General features: G+C 34.4%; 1 protein-coding gene across 2 annotated transcripts in view; it reads left to right on the top strand.

Annotated features, from left to right (window-relative positions):
* Positions 1–17,986, top strand: part of STK26 (serine/threonine kinase 26) — a 61,029-nt gene extending 43,043 nt beyond the window's left edge. The window contains exons 4-12 of one of the 2 annotated variants that reach the window (XM_059680231.1): positions 4,491–4,547; positions 9,523–9,631; positions 9,721–9,878; positions 10,723–10,908; positions 11,978–12,126; positions 14,102–14,195; positions 14,648–14,710; positions 14,790–14,926; positions 16,231–17,986. In XM_059680231.1, the coding sequence (XP_059536214.1) occupies positions 4,491–4,547; positions 9,523–9,631; positions 9,721–9,878; positions 10,723–10,908; positions 11,978–12,126; positions 14,102–14,195; positions 14,648–14,710; positions 14,790–14,926; positions 16,231–16,255 (978 nt within the window). In that variant the 3' untranslated portion in view covers positions 16,256–17,986. The remainder of the gene's footprint in view (positions 1–4,490; positions 4,548–9,522; positions 9,632–9,720; positions 9,879–10,722; positions 10,909–11,977; positions 12,127–14,101; positions 14,196–14,647; positions 14,711–14,789; positions 14,927–16,230) is intronic. The other variant, XM_059680232.1, reaches the window with a different exon arrangement.
* The last annotated feature ends 915 nt before the right edge of the window (positions 17,987–18,901 follow it).

Raw genomic sequence — 18,901 nt, 5'->3', positions numbered from 1 at the left:
CTTCCATCGCCATTTATACCTCATATACCCTTCTCTACCTCCTCCCACCCCCTTCACCCTGGCAATCACCATACTGTTGTCCATGTCCAGGACTTTTTTAAAAAAAATACATGAAGGAAATTGAGGAGGGTAATTTTTTCTCCTTACATTTTTCTTTCTTTTCAAAATAAGAATAGCTTTCAACTTCACATAACACACTTCTACGAAGCCCCATATAAGGTTCAATTCAACAGCCATTTACTTATGTGTATTGCTGACATTATGCATATTTTCCCTGGTCAGTCTCATCCACTTTCTTCTGACAATGTCTAAATTCATGTCTCTGGTTCCAGCCTCTCTCCTTAGCTCCAGATATGTACATCTAATTTGCCTCATATTATCCACTTACCTGTGGTACATAAAATGCAATGACCCCAAAACTGCGGAGTAGTATTTGAACTAAGTCCTGAGTATGATTTTGAGGGAGGTTGGGATGTGAAGGTGAGGTATAGACAAGAATTCTAAGCTGAAATAAACCAGTTCAGAGATGGTAAAGTATCTGGCAAGATGATCTCTACTGTCACTTGAAGTTCTATAAAATTTTACATTCTTTTTTGTTGTTGTTATTCTCACTCAAGGACATGTTCACCAATTTTGAGAGAGAGAGAAAGAGAGGAGAGAGAGAGAGAGAGAGAGAGAGAGAGAGAGAGAGAGAGAGAGATATCAATTGGTTGCCTCCTGTATGCCGAGAGAGAGAGAGAGAGAGAGAGAGAGAGAGAGAGAGAGAGAGATCAATTGGTTGCCTCCTGTATGCCGAGAGAGAGAGAGAGAGAGAGAGAGAGAGAGAGAGAGAGAGAGATCAATTGGTTGCCTCCTGTATGCCGAGAGAAAGAGAGAGAGAGAGAGAGAGAGAGAGAGAGAGAGAGAGAGAGATTGAACCCACATCCTAGGTATGTGCCCTGACTGGGAATCTTACCCACAACCCTTTGGTGTATGAGACAACGTTCCAACCAACTGAGCCACACAAGTTAGGGTTATGCTACATTCTATTTTTTTTTTTATCCTGGTAAAATATACATCATAAAATTTATCATTTTAATCATTTTAAGTGTGCAATTCTGTGACATTAAGTACATTGTTTGTTGTACAACTATCACCACCATCCATCTCCAGAACGTTTTAATATTCCTCAATTTAAACTGTACACATTAAACTGTAAGTGCTCATTCTCTCCTCGTTACACTCCTTGGTAACCACCATCCTAATTTCTGTCTCTCTGAATTTCACTACCTTAATTTCCTTATATAAGTGAAATCATAGAGTATTTGTTCTTTGGTGACTAGCTTATTTTAGTTATACATGCTGGTTTATCTGGTCAATGTCATGATTGGCTATTGGAGTTATAGACCAGCTCACTTCATTCAACATGTACTTGATATATAATAATGATCTCTCAAATACATAAAATTAGTATTTTAAATCTATTTTCTATGAACAAATGCATTCCAAGTTCCACAGCAGCATTTTTCTCCCCTTTGGCTAAGTGTCGCCTTTAGCAACAAACAGTGGGGTTCAAAGGCTTCATGGGGTAAAAGAGTTGATACTCTAGACAGCAGTAATTTTTTAACACTAGACTCCAACCACTCCTCAGTAAATAGTACAATTATAGAATACTTGCTCTTTAGGAAGTTTGAATTTTGGAACAGAGAACTACTTCCTAACACTTAGCTGACAAACTATGTTGATGCAGGACTTTAAACTTATTCCTCTGACCCATTTTTTAAAATGTGTGGATCATTTTATAAGTGAAGAAGTGGAGTTTTTCCTACAGAGACTTCCAATGCTTGCATGTACAGGATGTATGGTTTTGGTTTCCAGTCACTTGGCTCTTTTAGAATTATAAACCAGTATGTAGACATCATCTTAGCTTTTTAAATTCTTTAAAAGCAAACCAAACATACTTATTTGCTTTCTCCAACACAAACATCTTTTACCAGAAATCAAAGATAGAAGTTTTAGTCCCTCCAAAAGAAGGAAAACATAGGATCTAGATTTTTTTTTATTTTGTTTTGCTTGTGATTGGTGTTTTTTATTGAGAACTGCGGTGGCCGAGGAACTGGTAAACAGAGCCTCTGTGGGTTAAGCTTCCTTGAGCAGGGAGGAACCCCACTAGCTCACCATTTATGCCTATGCCCACTCAGTCCTTGCTTCAGTACTCATGCCTGCCTAGCAATCTTCTGAATATCCAGACCTATGGCCATCCTCCAGTGAGGCTTGTCTCTGGAAATGGTGATCAGAAGGAAGCAAACAGAAAAGCTATTGAGCAGTTCTGGTTCTCTGCCGGTGTCAGAAGAGTTCTACCTACTTCCACTGGGTTGGGGGGACTAAGAGGAAGGCTTCTTTTCAGATCGAGAAGTTAATTAGTAATAACTTTAATCACATTTTAAACTTTATATGAATATTTTTGGTGAAGAATAGAAGTTGGTAAGATTCTGTTTTGAATTTGTACCAAACACATTGTTTTTAACTTGGAAAACAGGTGCTTTCATTCATGCAGAACTGCAGAAACAGATAAAAATGTTTTATAAGATTCTTCATTTTTCTTTTAAATTTCAGGTGAATGGGAAGCATTTGGAATTCATAAGGTAGAATACAATAATTATTAGAAATAAACTTGTGCAAAAGAAAAATCTCAGGCTATACAGTGTTGTGAGAATCCCTTTCTTCTCTTGAAAAGAATATAAAATACACGTCAGGTTCATAATTTTGAGGTTCAGAATACCTGGTTTCTATACATGAAAATGAGTTACAAGACCCAATACTGGAATTCCTCTCTCCTTCCCAACATAATGGGAATTTATTTCCTCTCTCTCCTTCTATAGACACTACTGCTATCAAAGACTCTCAGCTCTTTCTTTCCTCAGGTCAAGCTGGCCCTTTGTGACAGGAGAGAGTGGATGTCAAGACTAGGGGGAGGGAGCATTGTTCCTCTCTTTCTCTTATACATCCTACATAGTGTCAGCATCAAGAAAGAAAGGAGAGAAAGGAGGAATCCTTTCATCTTAAATTAACGGAGCCCGCCCTCCCTGGTCTCTAACTAACCCTAGGCCACATCCCATTCTCCACACTGTAATGTCACCTAAACACTCATCATCATATTACTGGAATCCATTCTCTGCCATGATAAAGCCCCAGCCTCATGAAGATGCTTGCATATTTTCAAACTCCTTGGACATTTTGAATGAGTACTCCCAGGGATTTTAGAATTTAAGGGCTACTGGCAATAGTTTGAGAATCTTTATCCCACAGCTGGGGTTGTAAAGCTGAGAAAGGTGTTAACTAGCATCCCAAGTTAAGCACATTGAATATATATTTCCCCATAGAAACATTGTTATGGTATAAATAGTAGTTAGTTTCTCTGCTACTCTTCCTGCTATACTATGGATACTTTTACATTAAATTGTCTTTTGGGGGATTACCCCAGGAAACTAGACATTATTTTTATGGGAAAATGCTTGCTTTCTAAATTCCAAACATCTTACTTAAAAATGTACTTTTGGAACACAATCCAATCTCAACTTGGCACTTGCCAGTATAGTAAAACCAACCATTTCTCTTCCAGTCAACTCTGTGGTCCCACAAAAATTCAGAGAATACCACTCATGAAATGGTATGGAAAGAGAGACGTCCCTAGTATTTCAAGCTATAGTTGAAAGAAGGAAGAAAAAAGATACAATAGTTTATTCCAACTTTTATCTGATAGAGCTGAATAGTGTGTGTGTGTGTGTGTGTGTGTGTGTGTGTGTGTGTGTGTGTGTGTGTGTGTACAACTGTTTTGGAATTCACATATATGCATTCTCTCTATGCACCCCATTTGCTCTTGTACAACTTACAGTGAAGTTATCTCTACCTGGAGTGATTGTATCCTTTTTAAACGATATACTCCCTTCTCTTATCTATTTACCTGGGTAGGGGACAGTATTCTTTCTAGGTTCTACGTTTATAAAACATGTCATTAATCATGGCTGAATAAAGTTGTAAAGTAATAAAAACAAAAAGCAAAAATTAAAAGAAGGCAAAATATCCAGGGTCCTTAAACTCAAAAATTGAATGAAAACACTCAGAATTCCTATTCAAAATTTCTTCAAGTTTCCATTTATTTCCTCATTCTGTAATGCATCTTTCTTTTCCCTTTAATATTATCATTTGAAATAATAATTTAAAGCTATGATTTATATTTTCTGGGTTTTATAAAAATTGCTAATAGTTCCATAATAAGAAACAATAGCTACTTATTTAGCTATATCATAAGCTAACTAAATTTTGAAGAGGATCAAGTCTCAGAATTTTACTTTCATTTTTAATGTTCTATGGAAAAATAATATTCAGGGTTCCAAACACTGAACTTTAATGTACCGTATTTTAAAACCAGTACATTAGTATATCAGATTTAACGTTTATGTTAGTTATGCTCAGGTTTGTAATTATACATTGTTTCATGGCTCTTGCAGGGCTCAAAATTATGGATAATAATGGAATACCTAGGTGGCGGTTCAGCGCTGGATCTTGTAAGTATTTTTAAATAAACACATACATCCATGCTATAACCTCTTTTTTAATTGGAGTAAACAACAGCTTTTGGGCAAGCTAAGTGATTGCTTTAGTTAATATGTTCACATTAAACTCTTCAGGACCACTACCCTTACGTAGATTTAGTTGTATTGCAGGATTGACCATGTTGCTCACCTTCTTAGAGTATATAAGAAGTGCAAATAGCTTAATAAAATCAAGCCCCCCAATTTAGGAATGAGTGTGTGACAGCTGCTGTCAGTTTAGAGTTTTACTTTGTAAGGTTATCCCTAAAAAGACTGAATGTTCTTAGATTTTTAAACATAATGTAATTCAAGTAACTGTCACTAAAAGTGGTTCTTGGGTTCTGACCACATAGGCCTATAGATCCCATTTTCTATAGTTTTCTCTTCTCCTTTATAGATCATTTGAAAATGTGATGGCATTTGTGGTTGTCAAATGACTTGGAAGTGCTACAGCACTTTTAGTGGACAGGGATGAGGATGTTAAAATTCCAGTGTGCAGAAATTCCACCCAATGAAGATGTGTTCACACCCAAAACACCTTTGAGAAATACTGGTTATTTTTGCCAAATTACTGTGATTCTATCAATGTTGTTTTTTGCCCCTTTACAATCTTTATTAAAATGGCATTGTATTTAAAATTCAATGTGAAGTACTAAAGGCAGCTTTGTGTAGTAGAATGACTACTGGGATGGCCTATGGAAGTTTGAGTTTATAGAGCTGGCTCTGTTCATAACTAAATCATTGTGAACCAAACACATAAAATCCTTGGACTTTGATGTCATATAAAACAAAGAAGTGGCACTAAGTTATTTCTAAGTTATATTTAATATTATATGACATTTTATTAGTATGCTTCTGCTTTTGAAATTATAGAATATGCTACTTCTAAAAATAAGATCATCAAGTACTATTTTAATTCTTACTTTTTCAGTGGAGATGAGTTTTCCTAACTGAAAATGATTAAATATTTTAAATAGGGTTTAATCCTGACTGCCGGTAACTCAAAGTTTCCAATAATCCTATGAACAGAAATAGCCGTAAGAGATTCTTTCCTTTAAACAGAACCATTCTTTTCTTTTTTAAAAAAAGAACCATTCTTAAAACATTCTAAAGAAATGGTAATTAAACTTGATGGAGAGTTTCATCTCCTCCTAGGAATTCATCTCAGTTTAATCAGCTGAGTTAAATAATCCTTCCTTGTGGAATATGTGATACACATTCTTATATTCTAAAGTTCATTCTTTTTTCTGTTCCCTCTCTAGTGATAGAACACAAGTGGTGTTTCTTTGTATAATAATCCTTCATACATGGAGTCAGATCTCATTCTTATATTGAAATTAAATAATCTCATTTCTATTCGTCTTGTCACAATTTTGTTAGTTTTTGTTTTGTTTTGTTTTTTATTAGCTCCATAAGAAGTCTACAGTTGCTCCATGATCCTCCTTCCACTTTTTATACATTAAGAGCCCTTTCCAAATTTATCACAGTTAAGTTATCTGATCTCCCATGGTGCTCACAATGTCTCTTCCCTGCTTAGTTGGCATTGACAAAGCTAGTCCACTGATTTCATCAGGATCACTGATAAGAATGATACACATTAGACACTGGCCCAACCCTAACTAACACAGTCTGTATCCCCCAGTGATAGTTTGATCAGTTTTATGAAATCTATGAATTAAATGATTGTGAGACCTTAATCTCATCCTGCCATTCTGACCTCTGCCTAATCAAATTTGAATTAGCACAAATTCAATGAACTTAAATTTTTCTTAGCCTTGTAGTGGCTAAATATCAAGAGTCCTAGGTTCCAGTCTTGGTTCTTCCATTGACTAGCTGCCTTAATTTATTCAAATCTTAACTGAAGAAATTAAGTTAGTAGTCTCTAGTCTTATTTTTCTAGCTCTAAAATATAATAATATTGTGATTTATGTATAAATCTAATTTAACTGGACTTTGTAAAGAGAGCAAATAATGAGAAAATGTGCTATTTCTTCTCCACTTATAGTCCTGTACAAATGAATACTATCATTTAAGGAATCTAATAAAGGATTAGGCTTAGAGGCTTAGGCTACCAGGAACAAGAGAAAAAAAAGAGGGATGCTGAACAGAAAGAGTTTATCATTAACATTAAGCTGGTACCTGACTAATGGAATATGACTGTGACTTTTAATTTATGTCAACATTATATAGTCTATACCTCAAGATTCTCTTCCATTCTTGAAAAAATGTGTTGTATGTCAACAGACTTTGAGCATACTATATGATATATATTGAATTGCAGTGGTTTACAACAAAATCACATATAATAAGGTTAATAGAATAAAATATGAGCACCAAGGAAAAAAAGAAACAATATGCTAACTGTAAGAAAGCATAACATAACATGTTGCACTGGGGACAGGCTGGAAGTCAAATGATTGTGGGGGAAATCCCCAAATGTACAAGTATACATTCTTTGAAAGAACAAATGTCCCTCTCTTGCATATCTTCAGTTGACAACAGAGGCATATTACTGAAGGCCAGTATGCTGCCCTGGAGGCAGAGGCATTAGCTATTAGAGACATGGCACAATCTTCAGTCATTGGAGAGAAGTTCAAATATGCACTCCAAGTAGAGTAGACATCCTTTTTCCCAAGGTTTCATTGGGAGACACACACACACACACACACACACACACACACACACACACACCAAAAAAAACAAACCCTCTATTCCATCTACTTTACTTTTCTTCTCTTTCCAACTCCTTTTCCCCCTCTTTGTCTAATCATTATTAAGATGACTAAGGAAACATTTTAACCACAGGTTTGGGATAGTTTTCTATCTTGGAATGAGCCATAAAAACTCAAGTATACTACTACCCCATTCTCATTTCCCTGCCACAGGAATCTCCCCTCCCAGATAAGCTAATGGATTTTTAGGACCTCTTTTTTTGTTTGTTTTTACTTAAATATATTTTTAAATCCCGTTTTAGGTTGTACACTGGCTTATCCAGGCGACTTTTTAGAAGTCCTTCAGAGAGATAGCTGGTATCCATTATAGGAACCTTGCCCAATTTCTTAAGTAACTGAGAGTATACCTCTTATGGCCTTGTCAACATTTTGTGATCAGTGATACTCACTACTAATTTTGAGTAGTATGATGTTTGTCTTTCAGTTATTTGATAGTACATCAGAATTTCATTGCCAATAATCAATAAAATAATATTTAATTTTTACCATTTACAATGACTTTAATCACTGCTGTTTAAATATAAATTTCTGGGGTAGAAGTTGATAGATTTGAAAGTAAATAGGTAATGTTACCTAGGAAAGGCTTCTATTGAATTATGGATATGCCTGGAGTATACTCTATATCCAGACCACAGTTAATATTAAATGGTGAGACCGAAGTATGGGTTCTATTTTAAGCTGTTAAATTTCAACATGAAAGTACCCTTTATTCGGAATAAATATGGCATTCATGAAAGATGAAATACACAAGGTGCCAAAGGGCTGTGAATCCCTACCAATGTGAGGCAGAGTGGGCAATGTTTGACTTTCACCACCTCTTCCCTCCTTCCAGCAAACAGAACTTTACCTCAGCTCTGACTTTAGTTTCCCACCCTTTCCTGTAAATGTTGTACAGTCTACTATTTGTGCTTTATGAGGTAGCAGAATTTTAAAATAACCATTTATTTTAAAGAGAGATTTTCAGTTATTCCATTACAACTTCTCCTGAAACCTAATCATTGCTTCCCTTGTATTCCAGTTGAAACTATTGGCTTTGGTACAGGGATGGGGAAAGAAAGGGAAGTGTGTTACATTTATTTTAAAAACTGTATTCTTCCATGATTTGATCTTTTTTTTTTAACTGTGAAAGTCTGAATAGTTTAATTATTATACTCCTGGTTAAATTTTAAGTTTGAGTCCCCAAAAGTCTCTATGCTTTTACAATGTTATTAAAACACATAAATGCTAAGAACTATGCTACAGTTGATCTATCTGATCAAATTGGGTTGATGCTAAAAATAAGTTCAGTGTAAATATTTAATAACTTTTTAAATGTAGTTTTTTATTTTTTATTTTTATCAATCGTCACCCCGGGATACTTCTCCATATTGATTTATTTTTTGGAGAGAATGTAAGGGAGAGGGAGAGACAGAGAGAGAAAAACATCGATCTGAGAGAGATACATAGATCAGTTATCTCCCACATGAGCCCCAACCATAGCCCGGGATCGAGCCTGCAACCAACGTGCGTGCTCTTGACTGGATTCAAACCCAGGATCCTTCAGTCTGAGGGCTGATGCTCTCACCATCTACTGACCCAAATCAGCTAGGGCTATGTTTTTATTTTTAAAATGTTTTTATTTATTTCAGAGAGAGGAAGGGAGAGGGAGAGAGAGATAGAAACATCAATGATGAGAGAGAATCATGGATCAGCTGCCTCCTGCACGCCACCTACTGGGGATCGAGCCAACAACCCAGGCATGTGCTCTGACTGAGAATTGAAACCATGTCCACCTGGTTCATGGGTCAACACTCAACCTCTGAGCCACACCAACGGGGCTATATTTAATAACTTTTGAACAAATGTAAAAATTTAAGTAACTAATTTCCTTTTTCTCAGATAAAAAAATAAAGCTAGTTTTGTCATTATGTAAGTGTATCTTAAATTTTTTATGTAAATATTTAAAAACCTCAGATTTTGAACTAGTATATAGGTCACACTGCTTGTATTATTATCTTTCACAATTAAATTTAATCATTTAAAAGCCCTTCTATTCCTTAACTTTTTTACTTTCTTCCCTCGCCTTTTAATTTGTTCTTATTTATTTAAATATTGGTTTAATAAACAGAGCTGCTTCATACATCTAGGTGGTTCCCTTATTTAGAATATAATATCAAGTTTGAATTTTATTGTTTTAAATTTTCATACATGTATGTATATGTGTTTTCCCCCCTAAGCTGCGAGCTGGTCCATTTGATGAGTTCCAGATCGCTACCATGCTAAAGGAAATTTTGAAAGGTCTGGACTATCTGCATTCAGAAAAGAAAATCCACCGAGACATAAAAGGTATACAAAAATTTAATATGAACATGAGAAAAATAGGTACATTCTGAGGAAGCTGAGATTTTTTTCATTGTCTTTTCCCCCCCTCCTAGCTGCTAATGTCTTGCTCTCAGAACAAGGAGATGTTAAACTTGCTGACTTTGGAGTTGCTGGCCAGCTGACAGATACACAAATTAAAAGAAATACTTTTGTGGGAACACCATTTTGGATGGCTCCTGAAGTTATTCAACAGTCTGCTTATGACTCAAAAGTAAAGCGTTGTCTACTTTTGTTTTTTATAATAAGTTTTATATAACATACTGTCCTATTTAATAAACTGCCTTAATTTACCTTCATTTTAAAGTATTTCTAAAGCTAGAGTTATGACAAATGTTGCTGCTAAATTATAACGTCCCTGATGCTGATAATATTGGAACCCCAGTCCCTTCAATTTTGTTCCACACAACTTGGAGTAAAATCCAAAGTCCGTGGTATCACATACATGGCTCACTAGATCTTGCCCTTGTCCAGCTCTCCAGCTTCATTTCATGTCACTCTCCTCTATATTCTATCTGCTTCAGCCACAGTGGCCTGATTGCTGTTTCACAAACATAGCAAGCATACTTTGGCCTCAGGACTTTTGTACTTACCTTCCCTCTATCTGGAATAACCTTTCTCCCAACCAGTTTTCTGCTTTAAGCATTACCTACACAGAATAGTCTTCTCTAGCTATCCTGTGTAAATTTGCAGCCCCTCAACACCATCATTCATTATTTCCTTATCCTGAGCTCTTTTCCTCGCAGAACTTAGCACCATCTGACATCATATTATTTATTTATCTGTCTCTTCTACTAGAACATAAGCCCCTTGAGAGCAGGAATTTTTGTCTGGTTTATTACCACCTGAATCCTCAGTGCCTAGACTGTGGTACTTGGCATAATATAGAGAATTTGATACTTTTTAAAAAATAAATGAATTTTATTAAAAACATTTATTAAGATCACATTTCTTGAGACACTTTAATATTGTTGTGACCATTAAAATTCCACAGGCTATTTTGTGGCAGTATTTTGGAATGGAATTTCAAGATATTTTTTTCTTTCTCTTAAACTTAGGCAGACATTTGGTCTTTGGGAATTACTGCTATTGAACTAGCCAAGGGAGAGCCACCTAACTCCGATATGCATCCAATGAGAGTTTTGTTTCTTATTCCAAAAAGCAATCCTCCAACTCTTGTCGGAGAGTTTACTAAGTCCTTTAAGGAGTTTATTGATGCTTGCCTGAACAAAGATCCATCATTTGTGAGTATATGAGGCCACTGTTGTCTATTATTAAATCTACATAGAACAAATGTGTTTTTTCTACAGTGAGGAAATAAAGTGCATGTGAAAATTGTCAAAATCCATTCAGGAAACTGGTTTTTCCTTTATATTGCTAATTCTATTCAGTTCTTAACAAGATCCTTAGTTCCTTTCTCCCCCTTCCCCCCCCCCCCCGCCCTCTATCTTTTTTTTTTTCATGGTCCTTAGCTTCTTCCTTATTCTGCTGATCATTTCCTATTTCAGGGGGAAAGAAATTTGAGAAATAAAATTTATTTAATAGGATGTCATTATTAAAGTATATGTGTGACTATTCACAATGATTTTTTATTCACTGTGTTTTCACTTTTCATGAAAAGTTATATTTTCATTTAATTATTTTTACATTTAAATTTAGCAATTCCAAAATTAAGTTACATACCTTTCCTGAAGTCTAGTAAGCTCCACTCATTTACCTAACAAATTTGATTACAGTTGTTTTACTGTTTTTAAAATAAATCTGCCTAGTAACTTCTAGAAACTAGAAACATATAAGAACTGTATTCTGATATTAATAAAGTACTAAGGGGAAAATATCCCCTGTAGCACCTGGTATTTGTATTTAGATGCAATATAAATTAATCTGAGTCATAAATTGTGTGCAGATAATAATAAAGTTACAGCCTTGCTAGTTTTCATCCATTTGTTTTATTTTACAGTTAATACAATAAAAGTATTTCAAAGCACTATTTTGATGTTTTTAAACTTTTACTTTATTTTCAAAATCTTGCCATGTTTTTCCCTGTTTTTAGAAAGCTTGCCTGCCAGTTTGCTGGTAGATAGGCCATCTTTTGCCCATTGAGCTTTAACAAATTAGTACCAAGGCAATGAGTTTAATTTGGTTGCCTTGAGCCACTTCAATAGAATTAGCTATTGTCCTACAGCATTTTAGTTGTCCTCATGTATACAGACATACTTTCACACCTTTCAACTTCATAATTGAAATGATTTCTTGTCCCCTTCAGTCATAAAGAGCCTAGAAATATTTATGCATGCTTCATTTTTTCCTTAGCGTCCTACAGCTAAAGAACTTCTGAAACACAAATTCATTGTAAAAAATTCAAAGAAGACTTCTTATCTCACTGAACTGATCGATCGATTTAAGAGATGGAAGGCAGAAGGGCACAGTGATGATGAATCTGATTCTGAGGGCTCTGATTCGTATGTACAAATTATTTCATTTTTATTTACATAGCGTGTTTTAACATTGTATATCTTTTAACTATGATCCAATGTGCTTTGTCTAGCATAAAACATAAACTATATTTTAAAGTTTTATGTTAGAAACTGTGAAAGTCTTTAAAATCAGTCTGTGAAGTACAATGAGTTTGAAAACATGTTTTTCTTAGAATTGAGTTGCTCTGGTTTTAAATGGTCTCAGTCTAACCCCTAGTGGATACTTGAGTATATTACAAAATTTTGGAATAAGATTTTATTAAAGGTGCTATTTTTTTATTTTCTTTTTTTATTGATTAAGTTATTACATATGTGTCCTTATCCCCACATTACCCCCATCCCTCCCACACTTACGCCCTCACCCCCCTGTTGTCTGTATTAGTTTGCCCAAAGTGATAAGGGGCTATGTCTTCACATACTTTGTTGTTAACCTACAAAATCCTTCTGGAGAATAACCTGCAGGTCTTTCACACCTCTTGGCCATGAACCAAACCATAGTCAGACTGGTACATTTAAATACAATAAGTCCTTACTTAACATCATTGATAGGTTCTTGGAAACTGCAAACTAAAACAAAATGTTTTATAATGAAACCAAATTTACCATAGAATAATCAATAGAAACAAGAGTTAAATTCCTATGATATATATATATATACATATATATATATATATATATATATATATATATATATATATATATTCACAAAAACATCACCAAACATCTAAATAAAACATTGAAATAAATATAAGCTATGCATACATTTAAGAAAGATGAATAATAGCGAGTCAAATAATGACTTTCTAGCCCGCTTTTTTTTTAGTTCATGGTCATGGGTGAATGGAGCCTTTTCAGTAGCTCAGGGCAAAAGGCGGAACCCACAGTGGACAGGACGCCTTTGCATCACAGGGCCCCTCACACATACCCACACTCACTCAGAGTGGGACAACTTAGACACACCAATTCACCTCACATGCACATCTTTGGGATGCGGGAGGAAACTGTAGAATCTAGAGAAAACCCACACAGACACGGGGAGAATGTTGAACTCCACAGAGATAGTGGCCCAGACAGGGACTCTTTTTGTTTTTTAACCCTCATCAACATTATAATGAAACGATGTTATTCGAGGACCTACTAAGTTTATTGATATATATTTATACCCAAAAAAAAGTTACACTGCTTTTTAACTCCATTTACATTAACCTTTTAGTCTCTAAGTCAGTGATGGTGAACCTATGACACGTGTGTCAGAGGTCACACATGAACTCATTTTTTTGGTTGATTTTTGTTTGTTAAATGGCATTGAAATATACAAAATAAATATTAAAAATATGTCTTTGTTTTACTATGGTTGCAAATATCAAAAAAAAATTGTATATGTGACACGGCACCAGAGTTAAGTTAGGGTTTTTCAAAATGCTGACACACTGAGCTCTAAAGGTTCGCCATCACTGCTCTAAGTCCATAACTTAGACTAGAAAAGTCTATAGACTGCACCAGAATGTACTACTCCACTGGCTGAAATACTCTCAGAGTCCTGCATTGATGAGAAATTGCCTAACTTTTGAAAGGTATAAGCAAATGCCAGGATAGTTTTTGTACCCTGTTCTAGTGGTTGTTGGCCTTAGCTGCCCATGAGAGTTGCCCATGGAGCCTTAAAAAAATAAGGCACCTATAGAAGATCCCAATCCAGTCAGTGAGGAGGGGTAGGTACAGGGCTTTGTATATGGTTAGAGATTCCCATATGTGATTGTGATGCACACTTAGACTTGAGAACCATTTCTACTCTTCAATAAAATGTATTATCTACCTGGAACTGAAATCAAATGCTTTCTTATACTATATTATTTTATACATTGGGGCAGTCTCTATTAAGAGTTTGATTGCATTGATTTGGCATTTTCACCAAGCTGAATTATTTAAGAACTTATTGAAATATCTTTGGCAATCATTTTAGGGAATCCACCAGCAGGGAAAATAATACGCATCCTGAATGGAGCTTTACCACCGTGCGAAAGAAGCCTGACCCAAAGAAACTGCAGAATGGGGCAGTATGTACATGGAAATGATCACTTCCTCTTGATATATTTTTTCAAACTATGTAGTGAGATTTTGATGGTCAAATTATTGGAATTTAATACCCCTAAATGCCTGTCTACTTCACTGTGTCCCTACTATACCTCATTTGTCATTAGTTATGAGCTAATTAAGAAAAAGTCATAGAAATAATTTATGTGGACACTTGTATAATTTTAAATGTATTTTACCTAAAGATACATATATATCCAGTGGAATCATGGATATCTATTGTAATCTTAGAAGTTAGAAGCCTTCTGGATGATGGATGAAATTAGTGATGGGAAGAAAGCATGAAGATTTGCCTTATATTGGGTCTTTTATTGGGGGGGGATTCGAATTAATGCACATTTACCATAGAAAAACAAAGAAAAATACAAATGAATGTTTTAAATTCATGTGTATAATCTATATTATTTGTTCAAAGGAGAAAGACCTTGTGCAAACCCTGAGCTGTTTGTCTATGATAATCACACCTGCATTTGCTGAAGTAAGTACAGATTCATCATTGACTATGTATCTTAAGAAGTATAGTAATTTTAAATGTTATAGCTATTGATCTTTCTCAGCTTAAACAGCAGGATGAGAATAATGCTAGCAGGAATCAGGCAATTGAAGAACTCGAGAAAAGTATTGCTGTGGCTGAAGCCACCTGTCCTGGCATCACAGATAAAATGGTGAAGAAATTAATTGAAAAATTTCAAAAGTAAGTTTGAAATGTCATTTTTAAAAAAAATTATTTTGACATTTTCTGTTTGATGTTAATTTATAATGCAATATAATTGCCTTGATTCAATCATTTCAATTGTTCCTTACAAAATCACTTTTTTATAGTTGTATGCTTAAAAACTCTTTTATTCTATAATGCATCAACTGTATATTGTGTTGTGTGTTCACCACCCCATGTCAAGTCTCCTTCCATCACCATTTATTCCCCCTATACCCTCTTCCACCTCCCCCAATCCCCTTCCCCTCTGGTAATCACCATGCTATTGTCTGTGCCTATGAAGTTGTTGTGTGATTGTTGTTTGTTTGTTTGTTTGTTTTTACTTAATTTTATTAACCAATGTCGCCACAATAAACTGAATTAAAAAGAAGAAAGAACAAATTTCAAAAAAGTTTTGTTTGTTGCCCATGTTAAACATTAGCTTTTAGAATTATTATCTTCAGTCATTATAAAGTAATTTTACACTGAATGAAATGGCTCCCCCCACCCATTTTCCCTGCTAGATGAAGTAGAGACAAAATATTATGTATGGAGTATATTTTTATCTGGGCCTTTGTAAACATCATTTAGGAATGCGTTCATTTTTGCCACTACTCTCATCAGACCACCACTATTTACAGTTTCTAGTGCTAAAGTCCATAAATTTAACCCCCATTAAAAAAATTAAGGAATGGATTTTAGGTAGAGGAGCTCAATGAAGACTATAAATGTTCCTTATAATTAACTTTAGTTTCTATGCTGTGTCTTAAACTGTTGGCTTATTTTTTTTTAACATCCAACAAAGTCCTTACATTTAATTTTTAAATGCTCTTTTGAACAAGGCTTTTGTGCACATTCACAACTCCTTAGCTGAAGCAAGTATAAAGCAATACTAATTTTAGCCTTAATCCCATTATACCGCTTTTTGGTGCATCTTTATATTTCTCTGTATCGGTGATGTCCCTGGCATCAAGTAGGAACAAACTATAAAGCCTGTAAAAGCATAAACTCTCATACATCTTTAGATCTGATAAAGCCTACTTGTACTTATAACCTAAAACTCCTTAGATTTTAATGGAAAACTCCCCCCCTTTTTTCTAATTTATAAAGGAAAATCAATTGCCAGTTGTAAAATCAAATGTGGAAGGGATTTTTTAACTTCTTTAAATCTTTAACATCTACATGTTAGGATTCAATGGAAAGGATTTAATTTGCTGAATCAGTTTCTTTATTGTAGATTTCATACAGATGTGAAATATAAAAATGCATAGTTGTATATCAATATGTTTTTTTTAATTTTGTAGGTGTTCAGCAGATGAATCCCCCTAAGAAACTTAATATTGGCTTTCATTTCATGCGGACCCAGAGAAACCCACCAAAGTTACTTCAAGCTTAACAATGCTTAACTCATGAGCTCCATGTGCCTTTTGGATCTTTGCAACATTGAAGATGTGAAAGAAACTATTCAACTATTTTGTGATGGTGTTTATCATTTTATATTTTAAAGAGATTATTTTGTAAGGAATAACTTTTAATACTATAGTTTCATCTGTTTTCTAGTAAATGTTGAGATATAGTTTTGCTTTTAGATATCATTATTAAGTTACTAGAATGAATGCCTTTCATGTTTCGATCTTTAGTTAACTATACACTGATGAAACATACAGGTCTTTCAAAGTCATTCTAAATATTCAACTTTTGTAAATTATCAAATGTCCAAAAGCTTTTTAAAAAAAAACATAAGCATGTTCTAAAAATTACTGTTGGTGGAGAGGTGCAAACAAGTCATACCTTCTTAAAAGAGAAGTTTTTAATAAACTCTTGGAAATGGTACCTGGAAAAGTATAGACTCTCCTACAAAGTTGGTATGATATTCCAGGTAGCTCAATGACGATCACATTGAAGAGCCCTTTGTTTAAAGCATTTATAGGCAACATGTAGCAACAGGGGTACTTCTTGGTGTGCAGTATTTATCATCTCTTTTAGAAGAGGAAATTAACCCTTATTTAACATGGTTGAGGATTTAATGCAATGCCAAGGATGGGTTTTTGGTAATACTGTAGGAATTAGTCTTCGTTTTTTAAATTTTCAATTCAAATAGCATATTATATGCTTAGATTTGGGGCGCTTAAAAAGCTGCTCTTCGTGTGACTGAAACCTAATCAACAGGTAGGAATATAATTTACACCAGCATATTTTTATCATGGTAGTAAAATATGCTATAAACTATTTATACATTTTTGCTCTTCATAATTATCTAGTACATAAGCATCATTTGTTCATTTTTGAAAGGGTATTTAAATAGGAATTTTCTGGTTCATATGAAAGTAACCATAGTACAGGATGATTTCTGTCTGTACAAAGGTAAGTTAGACTGTACAGTTAATTTTCAGTTATATTTATGGTACTGTTATGTGGGTAATACCTTTTTTAAGCCCAGTATATATATTATGCCTGCCTAAGTTCTGAACTGTAGTTGTCTAATTATTGATATTAGTTAATTTTGATGGTTGACGTTTTATTGTTTGGAACTGCATAATTTTGTTTTTGCACAAAAGTCATTTTTAAAAATCTGAATAATTGCCAAATATTAGAAGAAAAATATTCTTCAAGTAAAGAATATAGTTTTTAATCAAAGTGGCCATTACCTCCTCTTTTTGTAAGAATAAAGACAATTAAGTTTTTGTCATGTCATGTGCCAAGAAAATTATTTTCATTGGTGCCTACACTTTAAAGATTACTTTTAACACATTGTATTTTCAAGTAATGGCTCAGTTAAAATTTTCACCTTCTATGGAACTGAAACTCAATTACAATTTATAATCTGTAGAGGTCAGGAAATAAATTTGCCACTCATATCATGAGTTAAAAGAATATTTTTATAAAAGTAAAAGCAACCAATTTATAAATTGATTATTTAAAACTTTACACCACAACTGCATCATAAATAGAAATTGTATTGCTTATTCATTGTAGTTATTAGTCCTGTAAACTGTTTCTAGGTGAAGCGTACTCCAGTGTTTGGCAGGGGTGTAAAATAAATATTTAAATTTCATGGTCCTCAGTGTTTGTTTTCTTGAGGAATGTATGGTGTGGTATTTTGATTGTTTCAGATCATTTCCCCTTTGTCCTTTAATTTATTGTGGGAATTTTAATACTAATTGGGACCTAAAAGATATTATTCACATTTTATTAAGCATTGATTATAGCTACAGTGAATATATGTCCTTATTTCTGCCTTCTATCCTGAAAAAATTATTAACAGAGTACTCTTTCACTCAAAAATGTCCTAGGTTGAACAATAATTTATATGTTCCCCCTGATCATAGTTTTTATTAGGAAATCTCATAAAGATTTGAATCCTATAGTTCTCTGGGGAAAGCAAACTTTACAAAGACTTACAGAAATTGAAACAAGAAACAACATATAAGCCTAAATGAATTTGAGTTTTCCCTAGAGAAAAAGTCAAAGATGAACTTAATATAGGTTTGAGGATGTTTAGGATTAATGTATAGGTGATTGGACTTCAATAGTGGGGTGGGCAAAATTAGGTTTACAATTGTGATTATGTGAAATACAGAGTTAATAAAGCTATTGTAATCATCAAAACCTGCATGTCTTTTTCCATACAAACAACTGTAAACATACTTTTGCTCATCCCTGTATATTCTTATTATAAACTAGCTATTCTATACTTGTGAGTTACTGGACACAATTTCAGGAGCAGGAAAGAAAGTGCTAGACTATGGGAAATGGGTAAAGGAACATATATTAAAAGGGATTTTTCTGCCCTAACCGGTTTGGCTCAGTGGATAGACTCAAGGGTCCCAGCTTCGAATCCAGTCAAGGGCATGTACCTTGGCTGCGGGCACATACCCAGTAGGGAGTGTGCAGGAGGCAGCTGATCGATGTTTCTCTCTCATCAATGTTTCTCACTCTCTATCCCTCTCCCTTCCTCTCTGTAAAAAATCAATA

This window comes from Myotis daubentonii, chromosome X (assembly GCF_963259705.1).
Source record: "Myotis daubentonii chromosome X, mMyoDau2.1, whole genome shotgun sequence".
In the NCBI taxonomy this organism is placed as follows: Eukaryota; Metazoa; Chordata; class Mammalia; order Chiroptera; family Vespertilionidae; genus Myotis; species Myotis daubentonii.
Note: the sequence above shows the minus strand (reverse complement) of the source record. Positions and strands in the feature narration are given on the sequence as shown.